Source organism: Hyla sarda, chromosome 6 (genome assembly GCF_029499605.1).
Source record: "Hyla sarda isolate aHylSar1 chromosome 6, aHylSar1.hap1, whole genome shotgun sequence".
Lineage (NCBI taxonomy): Eukaryota > Metazoa > Chordata > Amphibia > Anura > Hylidae > Hyla > Hyla sarda.
The window spans coordinates 111,790,564-111,807,257 of NC_079194.1; the positions used below are offsets into that span (position 1 = coordinate 111,790,564).

General features: G+C 42.4%; 1 protein-coding gene across 5 annotated transcripts in view; it reads left to right on the plus strand.

Moving 5' to 3' along the window:
- Positions 1 to 11,893, plus strand: part of MTMR14 (myotubularin related protein 14) — an 88,795-nt gene extending 76,902 nt beyond the window's left edge. For all 5 annotated transcript variants that reach the window (XM_056524685.1, XM_056524684.1, XM_056524687.1 and 2 more), the window contains one exon: positions 8,756 to 11,893. In XM_056524685.1, the coding sequence (XP_056380660.1) occupies positions 8,756 to 8,936 (181 nt within the window). In that variant the 3' untranslated portion in view covers positions 8,937 to 11,893. The remainder of the gene's footprint in view (positions 1 to 8,755) is intronic.
- The last annotated feature ends 4,801 nt before the right edge of the window (positions 11,894 to 16,694 follow it).

Genomic DNA, 16,694 nt, shown 5'->3' on the forward strand with positions numbered 1-16,694 from the left:
GGAGCCGGTTACCGGAGGCCCCCGGGGGAGCGGAAGGAAGGTATGTACATCTTTATTTTTTTACTGCCTGCACTATGGGGGACAATTTTTATGTTCTGGAGTTCTCCTTTAAAGGGGTACTCCGCCCCTAGACATCTTATCCCCTATCCAAAGGATAAGATGTCAGATCGCGGGGGTCTTGCCGCTGGGGACCCCCGGGATCTCTGCTACAGCACCCATCTGTTGCGGCTTCCGGCACCGCTGGAGGCGCTCATCCGAACGCCTCACGACCACGGTGACGGGAGATCGTGATGTCTCGACTCTGCCCCCGTGTGACGTCATGCCCCGCCCCCTCAAGGCAAGTCTATGGGAGGGGGCGTGACGTCACACGGGGGCGGAGTTGTGATGTCACGATCTCACGTCACCGTGGTCGGGAGCCGAAGCCTCCAGCGTTTCCGGAAGCCGCAACAGGTGGGTGCTGCAGCCGAGATCCCGGAGGTCCCCAGCGGCGGGACCCCCGTGATCTGACATCTTATCCCCTATCCTTTGGATAGTGGATAAGATGTCTAGGGGCGGATACCCTTTTAAGCTCCATGGAAAATAGTTGGTATTTAAAGAAGGTGGGTAGAGCCAGCCGTATCAAAGTGTGTGAGAAAATTGACTAATCATTTTTTTTTTTTTTTTTTTCCACAACAACCAATCACAGCTCAACTAACGAGCTCTGGTAAAGTGAAAGCTGAGCTGTGATTGGTTGCTGTGAGAATCACTAAATATTTTTTTCTCTGTAGCAAAGCATCACATTTGCAGCAGAACATAGCAGCAAAAGAGTATTTACAGGTTTTTTTAGTTTATTTATTTTTTCCAGACAGTTTAATGTAAATTTGGCAAATAACACTTATGTCCAAACGGGGTTGAATCATTTTGATCTCTATGTATAGGAATATAACTAATACAATACTGATCCCTATGTATATGTACAGTCATGGCCGTAAATGTTGGCACCCCTGAATTTGTTCAAGAAAATGAAGTATTTCTCACAGAAAAGGATTGCAGTAACACATGTTTTGCTATACACATGTTTGTTCCCTTTGTGTGTATTGGAACTAAGCCACAAAAGGGAGGAAAAAAGCAAATTGGACATAATGTCACACCAAATTCCAGAAATGGGCTGGACAAAATTACTGGCACCCTTTCAAAATTGTGGAAAAATAAGAATGTTTCAAGCATGTGATGCTCCTTTAAACTCACCTGGGGCAAGTAACAGATGTGGGCAATATAAAAATCACACCTGAAAGAAGATAAAAAGGAGAGAAGTTCACTTAGTCTTTTCATTGTTGTCTGTGTGTGCCACACTAAAAATGGGCAACAGAAAGAAGAGAAGAGAACGGTCTAAGGAATTGGGAACCAAAATTGTGGAAAAATATCAACAATCTCAAGGTTATCTAGATTTGCCTTTGGCCACAGTGTGCAACATTTTCAAGAGGTTTGCAACCCATGGCATTGTAGCTAATCTCCCTGGGTGTGGACGGAAGAGAAACAAATTGATGAAGAGTGTCAATGCAGGATAGTCTGGATGGTGGATAAGCAGCCCCAAACAAGTTCCAAAGATAGTTCGTGCTGACACTGCTGCTCCCTGAACCAGGATAGCTTGAATATCAGTCGCAATTTATATGAAATGAAACGCTATGGCAGGAGACCCAGGAGGACCCCACTGCTGACACAGAGACATGAAAAAAAGCAAGACTACATTTTGCCAAAGTAAGCTTAAGTAAGCTAAAATCTTTCTGGGAAAATGTCTTGTGGACAGATGAGACCAAGATAGAGATTTTTTGGTAAATCACATCATTCTACGGTTTACCAAAAATGGAATGAGGCCTACAAAGAAAAGAACACAGTACCTACAGTGAAATATGGTGGCGGTTCAATGATGTTTTGGGGTTGTGTTGCTGCCTCTGGCACTGGGTGCCTTGAATGTATGCAAGGCATCATGAAATCTGAGGATTACCTAATGGATTTTGGGTCGCACTGTACAGCCCAGTGTCAGAAAGCTGGGTTTGAAGCCGAGATCTTGGGTCTTCCAGCAGAACAATGACCCCAAACATCCGTAAAAAAAAAAGAACCCAGAAATGGATGGTAACAAAGCGCTGGAGAGTTCTGAAGTGACAGCAATGAGTCCAGATCTAAATCCCATTGAACACCTGTGGAGAGATCTTAAAATTGCTGTTGTAAAAAGGCGCCTTCCAATAAGAGAGACCTGGAGCAGCTTGAAAAGGAAGTGGTCCAACATTCCGGCTGAGAGGTGTAAGAAGCTTATTGATGGTTATAGGAAGCAACTGATTTCAGTTATTTTTTCCAAAGGGTGTGCAACCAAATATTACATTAAGGGTGCCAATAATTTTGTCCAGCACATTTTTTTGGGAGTTTAGTATGACATTATGTCCAATTTGCTTTTTTTTTTCTCCTCTTTTGGTTTAGTTCCTATACACACAAAGGGAATAAACATGTGTATAGCAAAACATGTGTTACTGCAATCCTTTTCTGTGAGAAATACGTCCTCTTCTTGAAAAATTTCAGGGGTGTCGTTTACGGCAAAGACTGTATAAAACTACTATAATACTTCCACCACATACAAAAATATAACTACTATAATGCTTATTTACAAGAATATAACTTTTTTTTTTTTTTTTTTTTTTTTAAGATTGTCCCTATGTACAAGAATATAACAACTAGAAGACTGCCCCATGTGCATAATATTTCTAAGGTTAATTTGCAGCTAATAACCTCCATGCAATATGGTGATGTAAGAGGGAAATATGTTGACCTGGTGTAGAGATGCTCACACATGCATATTTCGGGCAGCTGGAACAACCGGGGAACAGCTGCTTCTAAAAATAAAACACTTGACATTTGACTGATTTTCAGCAGCCTAGCAATTTAGGAGAAGTATACTTGGCTAACAGAATCCCCATAGACCCGGCATTGTGTAACTGCAGAGGCTCAACTGTAATTGCTCATGCCTGTCTGCGGGGCAGTAATGGACTGCTTATCACTCTAATTTAGTGGTGTCCAAACTGTGGCCCTCCAGCTGTTGCAAAACTACAAATCCCAGCATGCCCAGACAGTCGTCCGGGTTGCCTTTATGCTCTGAAAAAAGGTGGTGGATCAGAACTCAATATACCCTTTATGAAAGAAAAAATTTAAAGTGACTCTTTTTTTTTTTTCTGTTGCAAATATCTTTAAGCTTTGCCCATTTTTTGTGTGTCGCACACATTGCTGGTAACTTAAAAGTGTAGTGCCGAAATGTAGTCACTTACCATATTCTGAGAGGGCACATTACCATCCTAAGTTTATCTCTCTGGATTAGAGGAGCCTCAGAAATAAAGTTCTCTAAAATATCCAGCTCTTCTCCATTACATGGAAAGATCATTAGTGGTATGCCTTCATTTCACATGTCCTTATAAAGAACATGTCGTCCCTATCGTGAGAGGTCTTATTGTACCCCTCCCCATGATACCAGGGGAGCCTCTGAAACTGCTCCACTGACATCCACCTTTTTAATTCCCAATGACGCCGTCCACCAACAAGTTTTGCAAGCTGTGGCATCTCCACTTCTCCTATACATAGTATGTAGAACTGAGAGAAAGGAGAATAAGAGGAACTTTGCAATAAGTAAAGTATCTGTGGAAGAACAGTTATCATTTTTGTCTCCTATCAACCAAACTATGAAATAGTACAATTCCCCAATCCAGTCCACAATGATGGAAAATTGTTGCTGTAGAATATTGCAGAATCTGATGTCTGATTTATATGCAGATATGCCAATGTTTAAACTGACCATCAGAAAGAAAAGGAAGATTCCAATCATGCCTTCAGGCCAGAGGACAGATTTATATTTAGAGCCTCAGATTCCACCTCATTAATCTAAAACATCTAAAGAGAAGAACATCACCTGAATTTAGACAGCAGATTCTGAAAACTGATCAGTAGGTAAAAAAAAAAAAAAAAAAAAAATCATCAATGTAGTGGCTGTCTTGTGAATATCAACCAGTGCTATTTTTGAAAAAAAAAGTTAGTGTAGTTCATAATATAGTGTCTGTACCAGTCTCTGATGGTTGGTCTCGCAATTCTTATGTGATCTTTTGCTCTGGATGTTCATTTTTAACAACATACAAATGACTCCTGTCTCAGGTATTCCCAGGATGCTGTGCGTCCGAGACACGTGCTCACTAGTCAGGTGATGCCAGGGAGCCTATTCTGCTTCAATGGGTGGAGTGAGCACAGAGAATTTGCAACAGCTGGAGGCACCCTGATTAGAAAGCACTTGGCTTTTGCATGGAATTCAGCTTGTTTGTGGTTCAATAAGTGGAGTGGCTGATGTGTGGGAGGGAGAAAAGTGGAATTATGGGATTTTTAGTAAAAGAGAAATTTCCTGTTATGGAGTTATCTAGTTCACAGAAAGCTAGCCACAGTATTATGGTAATCTCCCAACATAGCCATTTAGCCCCAAGACAAGTGCAGATCCTTCCTAAGCATGCCCATTATTGTATGCCAGGTACATACTAAAATCGCCTTTATGGGGAATATCCTCTTTAATACTGGACAGTCTCTTTACAGATCAATGGCAATTTGTCTTTACACATACAGTTAGGCTAGGATAAAAAGACAAGATCCTTGAGAACCTTTCAGAACCTAACCCCAATTGAGTCATGGCTTTCTCCAAAAAAGGGCCATTGTAACCTGTCAAATGCCCTTTGGCATCAGTGGACAGTACCTACATTTTTTTCCCCCTTGCTTATATAGTTTAGCATAGGCTATTATTAGCACATAATGCCAAGGTTCTCGTGTATACCTTGTGCTTACCTCTTATAGCTGATGTGACCGGCATGAGTTGTGCTCAATGATAGGTGTAAGTTGATCCCTTAAGCTTTTTACATTTCCCATTGATCCTCTGGCTCCTCCGAGAAATTAGTGGGTTGGAGCCAGTTTACATTTTGTGCAGGTTAGATGCACTTTTGTATTCAAAGTGTGGTGTTTTTTTTTCTGTTGTCAGCTGACCCATTTAAGCATTAGAAGGTTTGGAGAGTCAGCCTGGTGATCACATGACCAGGTAACTAATGAAATGCAGAGATGTAGGCGTGCCAGAAGTGGTGCTGTAGGATTAGTGATAGTAAGTGTGCATTATATGGGTTAAAACCAAAACAAACCTTGCTTCTTTAGTATCCAGTGCATGGATTTTCGCAATCCAGCTTAAAAAAAAAAAAAAAAAAAAAAAAAAAAAAAAACCTGGTTGTCAAGTCATGATTCAAAATCGTTAATCAACCATTGTTATAGTAAAGAGGAATACACTTGAATGCAGAGTAATTCATACTTGAATACATATTCAGTGTGGAATAGAATGTGTAATCCCCCCCCATAATGTAGCATACGTCCATCAATGTAGCATTATTATTATTATTTTCTGTAATGCATCATATGACAGTTGTGAAGCTCTTCTGGAAACCTCTACCATTGGGTCTAAGGCTAGATTAGTCTTTCCTTCTCCTACCAACATCCTCTTCTTTTTAAATTCAGTTTTTCCAATTGGATTTCTGTATTTCCAATATGATTGATGTTTGGAAGATGCAGACCTGTCTGCCTGTGTAATTGAGTAGGATAGACGTTCTAGTATACACCTTATTTAACAGCTTGTGTCTTAGAAGCCCCCTGTAACTTGGAAAATTGGAGCTGTAAATCAAAACTGCATCTCCAATAACTGCAGGATACAACCATTTCTCTCACAAGTGAAATATCCTTACTATGACATTTCCATACAATTGGAAAAATTAGGTGTCTGGCTTGGCAATTTAACAGTGGGAATCTACCGCAGCAATATCTTAGGTTTTTGTCTGTACATTCGTTCCCTTCTTTCTTCCTTAAGAAACAGTTCGGATGCTGTTATAATCATAGCTTCTCCAGATTTCAGATCCTCATATTTTGTTTTCTGGCGCCATTAAATGTTGTTTCCCAAAGTAAGAGTAGTTTGGATGAAGTTAGGTGGATAGATTAAAATTGTTCTGTATAATTCACTTCCTCTGTTACAGCTCTTTGTTCTTATAAAAGGCTTATCAATCCATCTTGAGGAGTGAGCAGACATTGGGTGAACACTACCTTTAATTACACTTACAGTCCCTTGACGAACGCTGGATGATCCACTGGAGTATCTGTAAAATGGAATTATAGAGATGAAGCCCTATGACTAAAGTTCATTAGTTTCCTCTGTGTTGTGCTGTTCTTTTAGTGTTCCGTCAGGAAATGTATGAATCAATAGACACCTGGGTGTAACCATTCATGTGAATAGGGTATTTACTAAGGGAGACTTGTCAGGCAAGCTTCTTGAGTCAGTTATGTTCTAAACCAGGCTTTCCGAACCCCAGTCCACAAGGCCGCCATCATGTCACATTTTCGGTATTTTCTTAGCGTTTTGCAGAGTGTTCTTTATACTACATATCCTCAGACCATGACCTGTAAGGAGTCCTTGAGGACTGGAGTTGAGAAACTCCACTCTAAGCTAGGGATGAACTGTAACTACCACCCACTCATCTTTTCTTGGCAGTTGTTGCTTTCCTTCACAAAGCAGTCATAACATATAAAAAGACAAAAAAAAAAAACACGAGCATTACTAACCTAATAAAAGGAATTTTCATGGGAAAAGTCAGCTCAAATTACAAAAACAAGTCCTTGAGTTAGTGGTCAGATCAGTACTCCAGATGGACCCCACATATCCCTGCTGTGAGTAAGGAGTATGTATGTGAACTATTTATTTATTTTTTTAATCAGGGCCAGATAAGGATACATGGTCGCTTTTTTTATTATTCATTCATTTATTTTTTTCCGATGGTAATGGTTTCACTCAAAGGGTTATTTCAGTGAGTGGGGATGCTTAAAAGCATACTCATCTGCCCCAATCCCCCACAGCTGCCGTTCTGCCAGCATACAGTCCCCACAGCTCTCTGTTCCTGTCTGCTTTCTCTGATGTGTTGACCCTGCAGGAAATGCAGTACATTCTCAGCCAGTCTCTGGCTTGGGCAGAACACAGCTGTGGTCACTTCCTGCATGGGCAACAGATATCGGATAGGAGGAGAGAGCTGTGGGATCTGGAAGCAGTCAGTCAAGTGCTTACCTTTTTTATTTAGCTTTTTTTTTTTTTTCATTTTTTTTTTTTTTTTTTTTTTAATAACCCAATGGAGTGAATGCTCTCAAAAGGAAAAAAAGTATGTTGCTGAAATACCCCTTTAATATTTTTGGTCCTCTTACTAGCATTTGGAGCTATACTTTACAACAGCCACATGGACCATAGGAAACAATAGACTGGAGATGACTCATTGATTTCTTTGGTAGGGTGTTTTGGGCATGCTTTGTGACCTGTACAGAGATCACTGGGGGGGGGAAGGTGGAGGAAGTGGTGTCCCTCCTCATCCAATCTTAGGCTATGCAACAGTGTGATGTATTGAGCGCAGCCCTGGTCTTCTTCCTGGTGCCAGGGCCCAACACCTAACATTGTTATTCAGCCTATAACTGACCGTGGTGGGACAACGATGCAGCCATCAATTAGCTGAGCTGCAGTCTGACATCTTGACACCAGGCAACCAGGAATAGGACCGCATTGGGGACCAGAATAAATTCCTAAATATGTTTAAAAAAAAACTTAATTTAAACAAAAGGTCATTTTCTGTCACATTCTTGAACAAAACTACATACATTGCTGTTGGTAGGAAAATTACTAATGGGTGTTTTGGTGGTGTAGAAGTCAGGGACGGATCCAGAGTCTAGTCTCTGGAGGGGCACTATCAGAGTATCGTGCAGTGGTCAACACACCCCCCTCCCATAGACTTGCATTGAGGGGACATGGTGTGATGTCACAAGGGGCATAGCTGTGACATCACAATCCCCAGAACGCTGGGGCAGTGGAGTACTCCTTTTTAAGTAGGCAGCATAGTCCCCCCCCCCCCCTCCTTATTAGGCTGGCAGTATAGTTCCCCCACATTAAACTGCCAGCCTAATGTGGGGGGGAACTACACTGCCAGCCTAATGTGGGGGGAACTACACTGCCAACCTATAGTTCCCCCCCCCCCCCCATATTAGGTTGTTGTTGTTCCCCACATTAGGCAGGTAGTATAGTTCCCCCACATTAGACTGGCAGTATAGTTCCACTCCACTTTTGGTAGGCAGTGGCCCCCACAGACATATAGCCTTCAGCCATATACAGTGTACGGCTGGAGGCTGTGTCTGTGTACTGCGCCACTTCAGTGCTCCAACCACCGCTTCTTCGGACAGCGGTCCTGATCTACTGCTATGGCCTATAGACCATAGCAGTAGGTCACAGGACCGGAGGAGCGGTGGTGACTTACCAAGCGCGTGTCCTTCTCCTAGCTGCTCTGTTTCTATGGCGCACGCACGGGACGTCAGTGACATCGCTGCGTGCGCTACCTCCCAATGGCCCCTGCGGTTTTAAGGTTTAACGTGGGGCCGCAAAAAGGTAACCGGGACATCCTTGTGTCCTGAAAAGATCTTTAGGGACACAGGGATGTCCTGAATGTCCCCCCCCCCAGACCCGCCACTGGTAGGAGTGCAGAGTTTTGAATGCAGCTCTGAGTGAAATTTACCAGCAAACTATATATAGATTTGAATGATGTAAACTGTAAATTGATGTTGGACAGGTTTTAAAGCTTTTTTTTTTTTTTCATGATGTTGTCCTTTTGTCAACCAGAATTTTTAATGTTCTGTTCCTCCTTTACAGACACACAGCACAGACAGAACGGGCGGTCCGGCTAGAAGCTGTCCAGTCCATCTTTCTATCTGCCTACAACACCATCATAGGCCTAAGAACAGTGCCACCAAGCCCCTCAGGGGCAATCGGTGGTCTCTTAGAACAGTTTGCTCGAGGTGTGGGTCTTCGAGGAGCAAGTTCTATAGTGTGATGAACTTCCAGGAAACTTGGGAATCTAAAAGCCATGATTTCACACTTGCGTTCTACATTCACCTATATCGAAGCCATATAAGACCATGTCCAGGACGAGTTTGGGCTTCCCCTTTTAAATGTTGTGATGCTAATGAAAGTGAACAGATCTTCCAATCATAGAAAACTGAGCGATCAGCGGCCAAGACGGTTTTAAAGTTGTTTTTTTTATATTCATTCACCTGTATCCATTGTCACATAATCCTAAATTTGATAAAACTGTGGCTTTTTAACTATGAAATTTATATATTTAATCACACGTCCATGACAAGCTGCTTATTCAGTACTGTACCTCAGAAGTAGGTTATACATGGCTTGTAAGTACAAGTCCCAGCATGCAGTGCTAGTTGGACTTTTAATACCCACCTGTTACTTAAGAGTAGGACTTTTCTCGTCTTAAAGTTTTCTAAAACAAGGTTTTAAATTGTTTGCTTCCATTTAGACAGTTAAATGAAAGCTATTTTGGGTTCTCACAGTCACCACTAGGAGGAGCTGCCTTCATGAAGAACCTAAGCTCCCCCAATGATGGCTGTAGACAATCAGAAATCAGTCAGAGTCTGCGCTGAGCCCTCCATCAATCATTAGAACAAGAGGGGTAGGGTCTTTACTCCCCAGCTCGCAGTGATCTACATCCTAATTGAGCACTAAGACCCCGACCGATCAAAACTTTTCCCTGGGAGATGTCAAAAGGTTTTTAAAATGACAGGGACACTTTTATCTCATGCCTTTTGAGAAGTGAAGCAGAAATTAAGAGCTTTGTATTAGAGTGGAGCTCTGACCCCACATAAAAAGGTATAAATATATGAGCCATGTTAAACAAAGAGGTTTTATTGTAATGTCCCTGTACTTCAGCAGTCTTGAGTATGTAGCTGTGGGCTGTGAAGGCATGCTGGGAATTGTAGTTTTGCAACTGGAGTCAAATGATGTGACTTTTGCTCAGTAGACTATATTCCAACTAGAATAATTGCTTCTGTATATTACAAAAGCCACCACACTCTGCCGGATCTGCAACATGATGGACACCTCCAGCACCCAATGGACCCCATTGACTTTTATAATGGGGTTGGTTGGACTCCTACAAGGTGTCGGTCTTTTCCTGTCAATTATTACAAACCTGCAATAATGCATGCTCTGAACTGACTTTAGCCACATACTGTGACATATATGGCATGCACTGTGCTACAGTACAGCAACAAAGCAACTAAAAGTTCTGCGACTTCTAAATATACTTTGTTTTCACTGACAGCAAGTAGAGATTTTGAACACAAGGTATTGAAGCAAACATTATTGTTTACATAAAGGTGCTGAAAACCTGTATCACAAGGGCATGTAGCTTCCTTAGAGATCAAGTCCATCTGGAATGGGCTTATGGATCTTCACCGTATCTGATCAGAACTGCTTTGAAGTCTCTGCACACAAAAATGTAAGATTTCTCTTGCATTCACTGACAGCAAGCAGAGATCTTGGTAAACAAAATATGTAGCAAAGTGGCAGAACTTTTCGTTACAAGTTTAAAGTGGTACTCTGATGGGAATTACATTTTTTCAAATCAACCGGTGCCAAAAAAGTGAAGCAGATTTGTAATGTGCTTCTATTTAAAAATCTAAACCCTGTCAGTACTTATCAGCTGCTGTATACTACAGAGGAAGTGGAGTTGTTCTTTTCAATATGACCACAGTGCTCTCTGCTGACACCTCTGTCCATAGCAGAAACTGTCCAGAGTAAATGCTTATTGCAAACCTTTATTGCTCCGGACAGTTCCTGACATGGACAGAGGTGTCGGCAGAGAGCACCGTGGACCGACAGAAAACATCTACACCACTTCCTCTGCAGCATACAGCAGCTAAGTACTGGAAGAAATAATTTACAAATCTGTTTAACTTTCTGGCACCAGTAGATTTGAAGAAAATAAATGTTTCCCACACCGGAGTACCCCTTTAATAATACATAATACTGGAAATTCCTTTTTTTACAGGGCAATCATTATGAATGTTATTGTTCTGCAGAGGCAGCTGTCTAGTTAGGCCACATGCTCCAATGTACTTTACCATTTAAGTCACTGAGCACAAGAACCAGCTGTCAGTGAGTGTGACCCACACGGAGTTCCTATACAATGTCTATGACTTTTGGAGATGAGCGAACTTACAGTAAATTCGATTCGTCACGAACTTCTCAGCTCGGCAGTTGATGACTTTTCCTGCGTAAATTAGTTCAGCTTTCAGGTGCTCCGGTGGTCTGGAGACTCTTTCCTAGGACTGTATCCATCTTTTCCAGCCCACCGGAGCACCTGAAAGCTGAACTCATTTATGCAGGATAAGTGCCGAGCTGAAAAGTTTGTGACGAATCGAATTTACTGTAAGTTCGCTCATCTCTAATGACTTTCTTTACAACAATGGTTGCTATCATGTGCCTCTTGTTGCAAAACTACAACTCAAAAGTTACATGTCACTGCTTAGCACAATGATGCATATTGAAAGAGGTGGTTGTTTTCTTATACATAACCTGTCCGGCCAACTGTTAACACTTTGTGGGAAGTTCCATATAAACTGATGCACTGCTGTGCCTAGTGCAGGGCCTGAGGGATGGAGCATGACACGCAGGGATATTTGGTGTTCTTTGATTCCCTGTATCTTGCCTCACCCCCTCATGCCTAGTGCAGGGCCTTACACTTATCCTTGGAGTGGTGTTTTAATAAAAGCTCCACTGGGATACTGGGATTTGTAGTTCAGCAGCCACAGTATAACTTCTAGCCCTTTTATTTTGCTGCACACACTGATTTTCCTCATTGTATCTGTAATTGAATTTCTGATGAACAAAGTAAGAATTTATTTTTGCTATTTTCCATATTGCTTATTTGCCTACTGTTTTTTTTTTCTATTTAATTCTGCAATCAATTCAATTAAAGAAAACCATATTGTTCATTTTTTTTATATTTGAATCCCATGTGAGTTATCTCTAGCAGCTAGAGGGGGGGGGGTCACATTCACCACAGTGTGTAATTGTCAAAGGGGTTGTGCCGGATTAGAAAAGCATGGTTGATGTGTTGCAATACAAAGCATGTGGACAAGAGTCACCAAGTTATGGAAGATAAAAATGTTTTCTAATCTTTAATGTCCTCTTGATCTTGGGACCACAAAACATCTGTATACTAATAGACATGTCTGGGTGACATTGTGTCTCCTGGCATTCTCCTTAGCATGTAGGCAGTGCCAGGAGGGCGCAGATGTGTACCACTGGTACATTACTATATGTGCACTTGTACAGATTGGTATTTTTTTTATTGCTCTCTGACTAAATTGACTTATTGTATAAAAAAAATCTGCATCACTCCTGTGCCATTGCTTGGTTTTTGAGAAGCCTGCTGGAGGGGTACATCTATTCCACCTATACTGAGCAGTGGCATGGCTACCCTATTGGCAGTTTGGGGTAGGGCGATTGTTGTGATAACTTTATGGCGTCTAAGGTAAAAGCCTCAAGTGTATTTTTCTCAACTCCTCAAATTGTCCATCCTGCAGAGCCTGTGGAAGTGGGAGACAATAGTCACTGTAGTGCTATATGTTCTGGTGGTTGATGTTTGGTGCCACCATAATTGGTAACTGATTGTAGAACAGATCCCATTCTGTTGAATGGGACAGTTCAGTCATGCAGCATCTCAAGTTTTGATGCTGGATGGTGGAACATGCAGCATGGGTGCCAGACAGGGAAAAGCATCATGCTGCCTTCCCCTGTCCAGCATGCACAACTAAATAAATGCTGGATCTAAACAAATCAGGCACTTATGTTTTCAGTTGTGGCATCAGTTTAGGTTGAGCCAGACACTGAACATATGTAAAGGGGGCCTAAGCTTAATAAGTGCACAGTGTATATGTGGCAAACAGTGGGTGGAACAAGAAAATAAAAACCGCATTGGAAACAAGGTACCCAAGCCTGCATATAGTCTTAAAATTTTTTTATTTTTTAGCGTCATGTTATTTTAGGTTCATTTCTACAGGGTGGGCCATTTATATGGATACACCTTAATAAAATGGGAATGGTTGTTGATGATATTAACTTCCTGTTTGTTGCACATTAGTATATGTGAGGGGGAAACTTTTCAAGATGGGTGGTGACCATGGCGGCCATTTTGAAGTCAGCCATTTTGAATCCAACTTTTGTTTTTTCAATAGGAAGAAGGTCATGTGACACATCAAACTTAATCGGAATTTCACAAGAAAAAAAATGTGCTTGGTTTTAATGTAACTTTATTCTTTCATGAGTTATTTACAAGTTTCTGACCACTTATAAAATGTGTTCAATGTGCTGCCCATTGTGGTGGATTGTCAATGCAACCCTCTTCTCCCACTCTTCACACACCGCAGGAGAAATGCTAGCACAGGCTTCCAGTATACGTAGTTTCAGGTGCTGCACATCTCGTATCTTCACAGCATAGACAATTGCCTTCAGATGACCCCAAAGATAAAAGTCTAAGGGGGTCAGATCGGGAGACCTTGGGGGCCATTTAACTGGCCCACGATGACCAATCGACTTTCCAGGAAACTGTTCATCTAGGAATGCTCGGACCTGACACCCATAATGTAGTGGTGCACCATCTTGGTGCAAAAACTCAGGGAACGTGCCAGCTTCAGTGCATAAAGAGGGAAACACATCTTCATGTAGCAATTTCGCATATCCAGTGGCCTTGAGGTTTCCATTGATGAAGAATGGCCCCACTATCTTTGTACCCCATATACCATACCATCAATTTTTGTGTTCCAACAGTCTTGTAGGGATCTATCCAATGTGGGTTAGTGTCAGACCAATAGCGGTGGTTTTGTTTAACTTCACCATTCACATAAAAGTTTGCCTCATCAGTGAACAAAATCTTCTGCGTAAACTGAGGGTCCTGTTCCAATTTTTGTTTTGCCCATTCTGCAGCACCTGAAACTACGGGTACTGGAAGCCTGTGCTAGCATTTCTCCTGTGGTGTTGCTATCAGTGTGTGAGTTGGAGAAGAGGGTTGCATTGACAATCCAACACAATGGGCAGCACATTGAACACATTTTAAAAGTGGTCAGAAACTTGTAAATAACTCATGAAAGAATAAAGTTACGTTAAAACCAAACACATCATTTTTTTTCTTGTGAAATTCCCAATAAGTTTGATGTGTCACATGACCCTCTTCCTATTGAAAAAACAAAAGTTGGATTCAAAATGGCTGACTTCAAAATGGCCGCAATGGTCACCACCCATCTTGAAAAGTTTCCCCCCTCACATATACTAATGTGCCACAAACAGGAAGTTAATATCACCAACCATTCCCATTTTATTAAGGTGTATCCATATAAATGGCCCACCCTGTAGTTCCAAATCCCATGCTCAGACATAAGGACAAATGTATTGACTAGTGTTTCACATGACAGCCATATGCAGAGTTCACACATCGGAAAATTTACTGATGTATTTTATTTTACACATGCATTTTTTTCCGTAAAATGGCCATGTGAAATAAAATGTGTTGGTTAATGTTCTGATGTGTGAACTGAAGTTTATAAGATTAAGATGCAAACGGAGGAGGCACCTATATCGTACTGAAAAACGTATCCCCTATGCAAAGGTTTGGTTTTAGATATCGGGGATCTGAACGCTGGGACCCCATGCAATCTCCTGTATGGGGCTTCAGTTCTTCTCGTGAGCCGGGCTTGCCAACCCCTGCACGAAACGACAGCCGTCAGGCTTCCTCCATATATCTCTATGGGAGAGCCGTTTAGCTATCTTAGGCTCTCCCATTGAGGTATATGGAGGGGGAGTGTCGGCCTTGTGCAGGGGTTGTGACTGTCTGTGCCCAGGGAAAGCTGGAGTCCCTGGGGTCTGACCCCAGCAATCTAAAACTTTTCCGCTTTTCTGCAGATAGGGGATACGTTTTTCAGCGTGATACTTCTCCTTTTAAGGGTGCAGATTTAATGCTGTGTTCACTCAGTTTACATTGAAATCTCCAGCATCAAATATGTGCAGAATAAAGTGTGAATGGATCGGTCTAAAACACAAATGCTGGAATTGTGGCACCTGTAAAGTTGTTGTCACTTTGGTGTCCCCTGTCAGGCCTGCTGTCATGACATCATGTACGATGTTCATGTAATGCTGCAGCCAATGGCTGTTCTCGGTGCTGACATGCCATACATGCACAAAGACGTCTGGGGGCAGTGTTTGGCTTCTTGTCACATAAACAATGTAGGTGACATCCCAGCTGTTGTGATTTGGGACACCAGGTTGAGTGTTGTGCTGCTTCCATCCTCTATGTGCTTTTATAAAAATCCAAGAAAACCCCTTAATGGTGTATTCACACGTACAGCGTAGCTTTGATGTGCAGGATTTTCTGCTGCAGATGTCAATGTAAACTAAATGACTGCCCATCAAATCTGTGCAGGATACTGTACGTATGAATAGACCCTAAGAGAACATTTACATCTGTCTGCATATTTTTACCTCTGGGTAGCAAAAGTGCCCTCTCTTTGATGACCACAAGCAGCTAGAAATATACACTGCTCAAAAAAAAATAAGCTAAGATAACACATCCCAGATCTGAATGATTGAACTAATCGTATGAAATACTTTCGTCTTTACATAGTTGAATGTGCTGACAACAAAATCACACACAAATTATCAATGGAAAGCAAATTTATCAACCCATGGAGGTCTGATTTTGAGTGTGACTCCATATCCAAAGTGGAAAACCACACTACAGGCTGATCCAACTTTGATGTAATGTCCTTTAAAACAAGTCAAAATGAGGCTCAGTAGTGTGTGTGGCCTCCACGTGCCCGTATCACCTCTCTACCATGCCTAGGCATGTTCCTGATGAGGTGGCAGTCTCCTGAGGGATGTCCTCCCAGACCTGGACTAAAGCATCCGCCAACTCCTGGACAGTCTGTGGTGCAATGTGGTGTTGGTGGATGGAGCGAGACATAATGTCCCAGATGTGCTCAATCGGATTCAGGTCTGGGGAACGGGCAGGACAGTCCATAGCATCAATGCCTTCCTCTTGCAGGAACTGCTGACACACTCCAGCCACATGAGGTCTAGCATTGTCTTGTATTAGGAGGAACCCAGGACCCAACCGCACCAGCATATGGTCTCACAAGGGGTCTGAGGATCTCATCTTGGTACATAATGGCAGTCAGGTTACCTCTGGCAAGCACATGGAGGGCTGTGCAGCCCCCAAAGAAATGCCACCCCACACCATTACTGACCCACTGCCAAACCAATCATGCTGGAGGATGTTGCAGGCAGCAGAATGTTCTCCACGGCGTCTTCAGACTCTGTTACGTCTGTCACATGTGCTCAGTGTGAACCTGCTTTCATCTGTGAAGAGCACAGGGTGCCAGTGGCAAATTTGTCAATCTTGATGTTCTCTGGCATATGCCAAATGTCCTGCACGGTGTTGGGCTGTAAGCACAACCACCAACTGTGGACGATGGGCCCTCATACCACTCATGGAATCTGTTTCTCATCATTTTGCAGGGCTCCTCCTGCTCCTCCTTGCACAAAGGCAGAGGTAGCGGTCCTGTTGCTGGGTTGTTGCCCTCCTACGGCCTCCTCCACGTTTGCTGATGTACTGGCCTGTCTCCTGGTAGCGCCTCCATGCTGACAGACACAGCAAACCTTCTTGCCACAGCTTGCATTGATGTGCCATCCTGGATGAGCTGCACTACCTGAGCCACCTGTGTGGGATGTAGACTCTGTC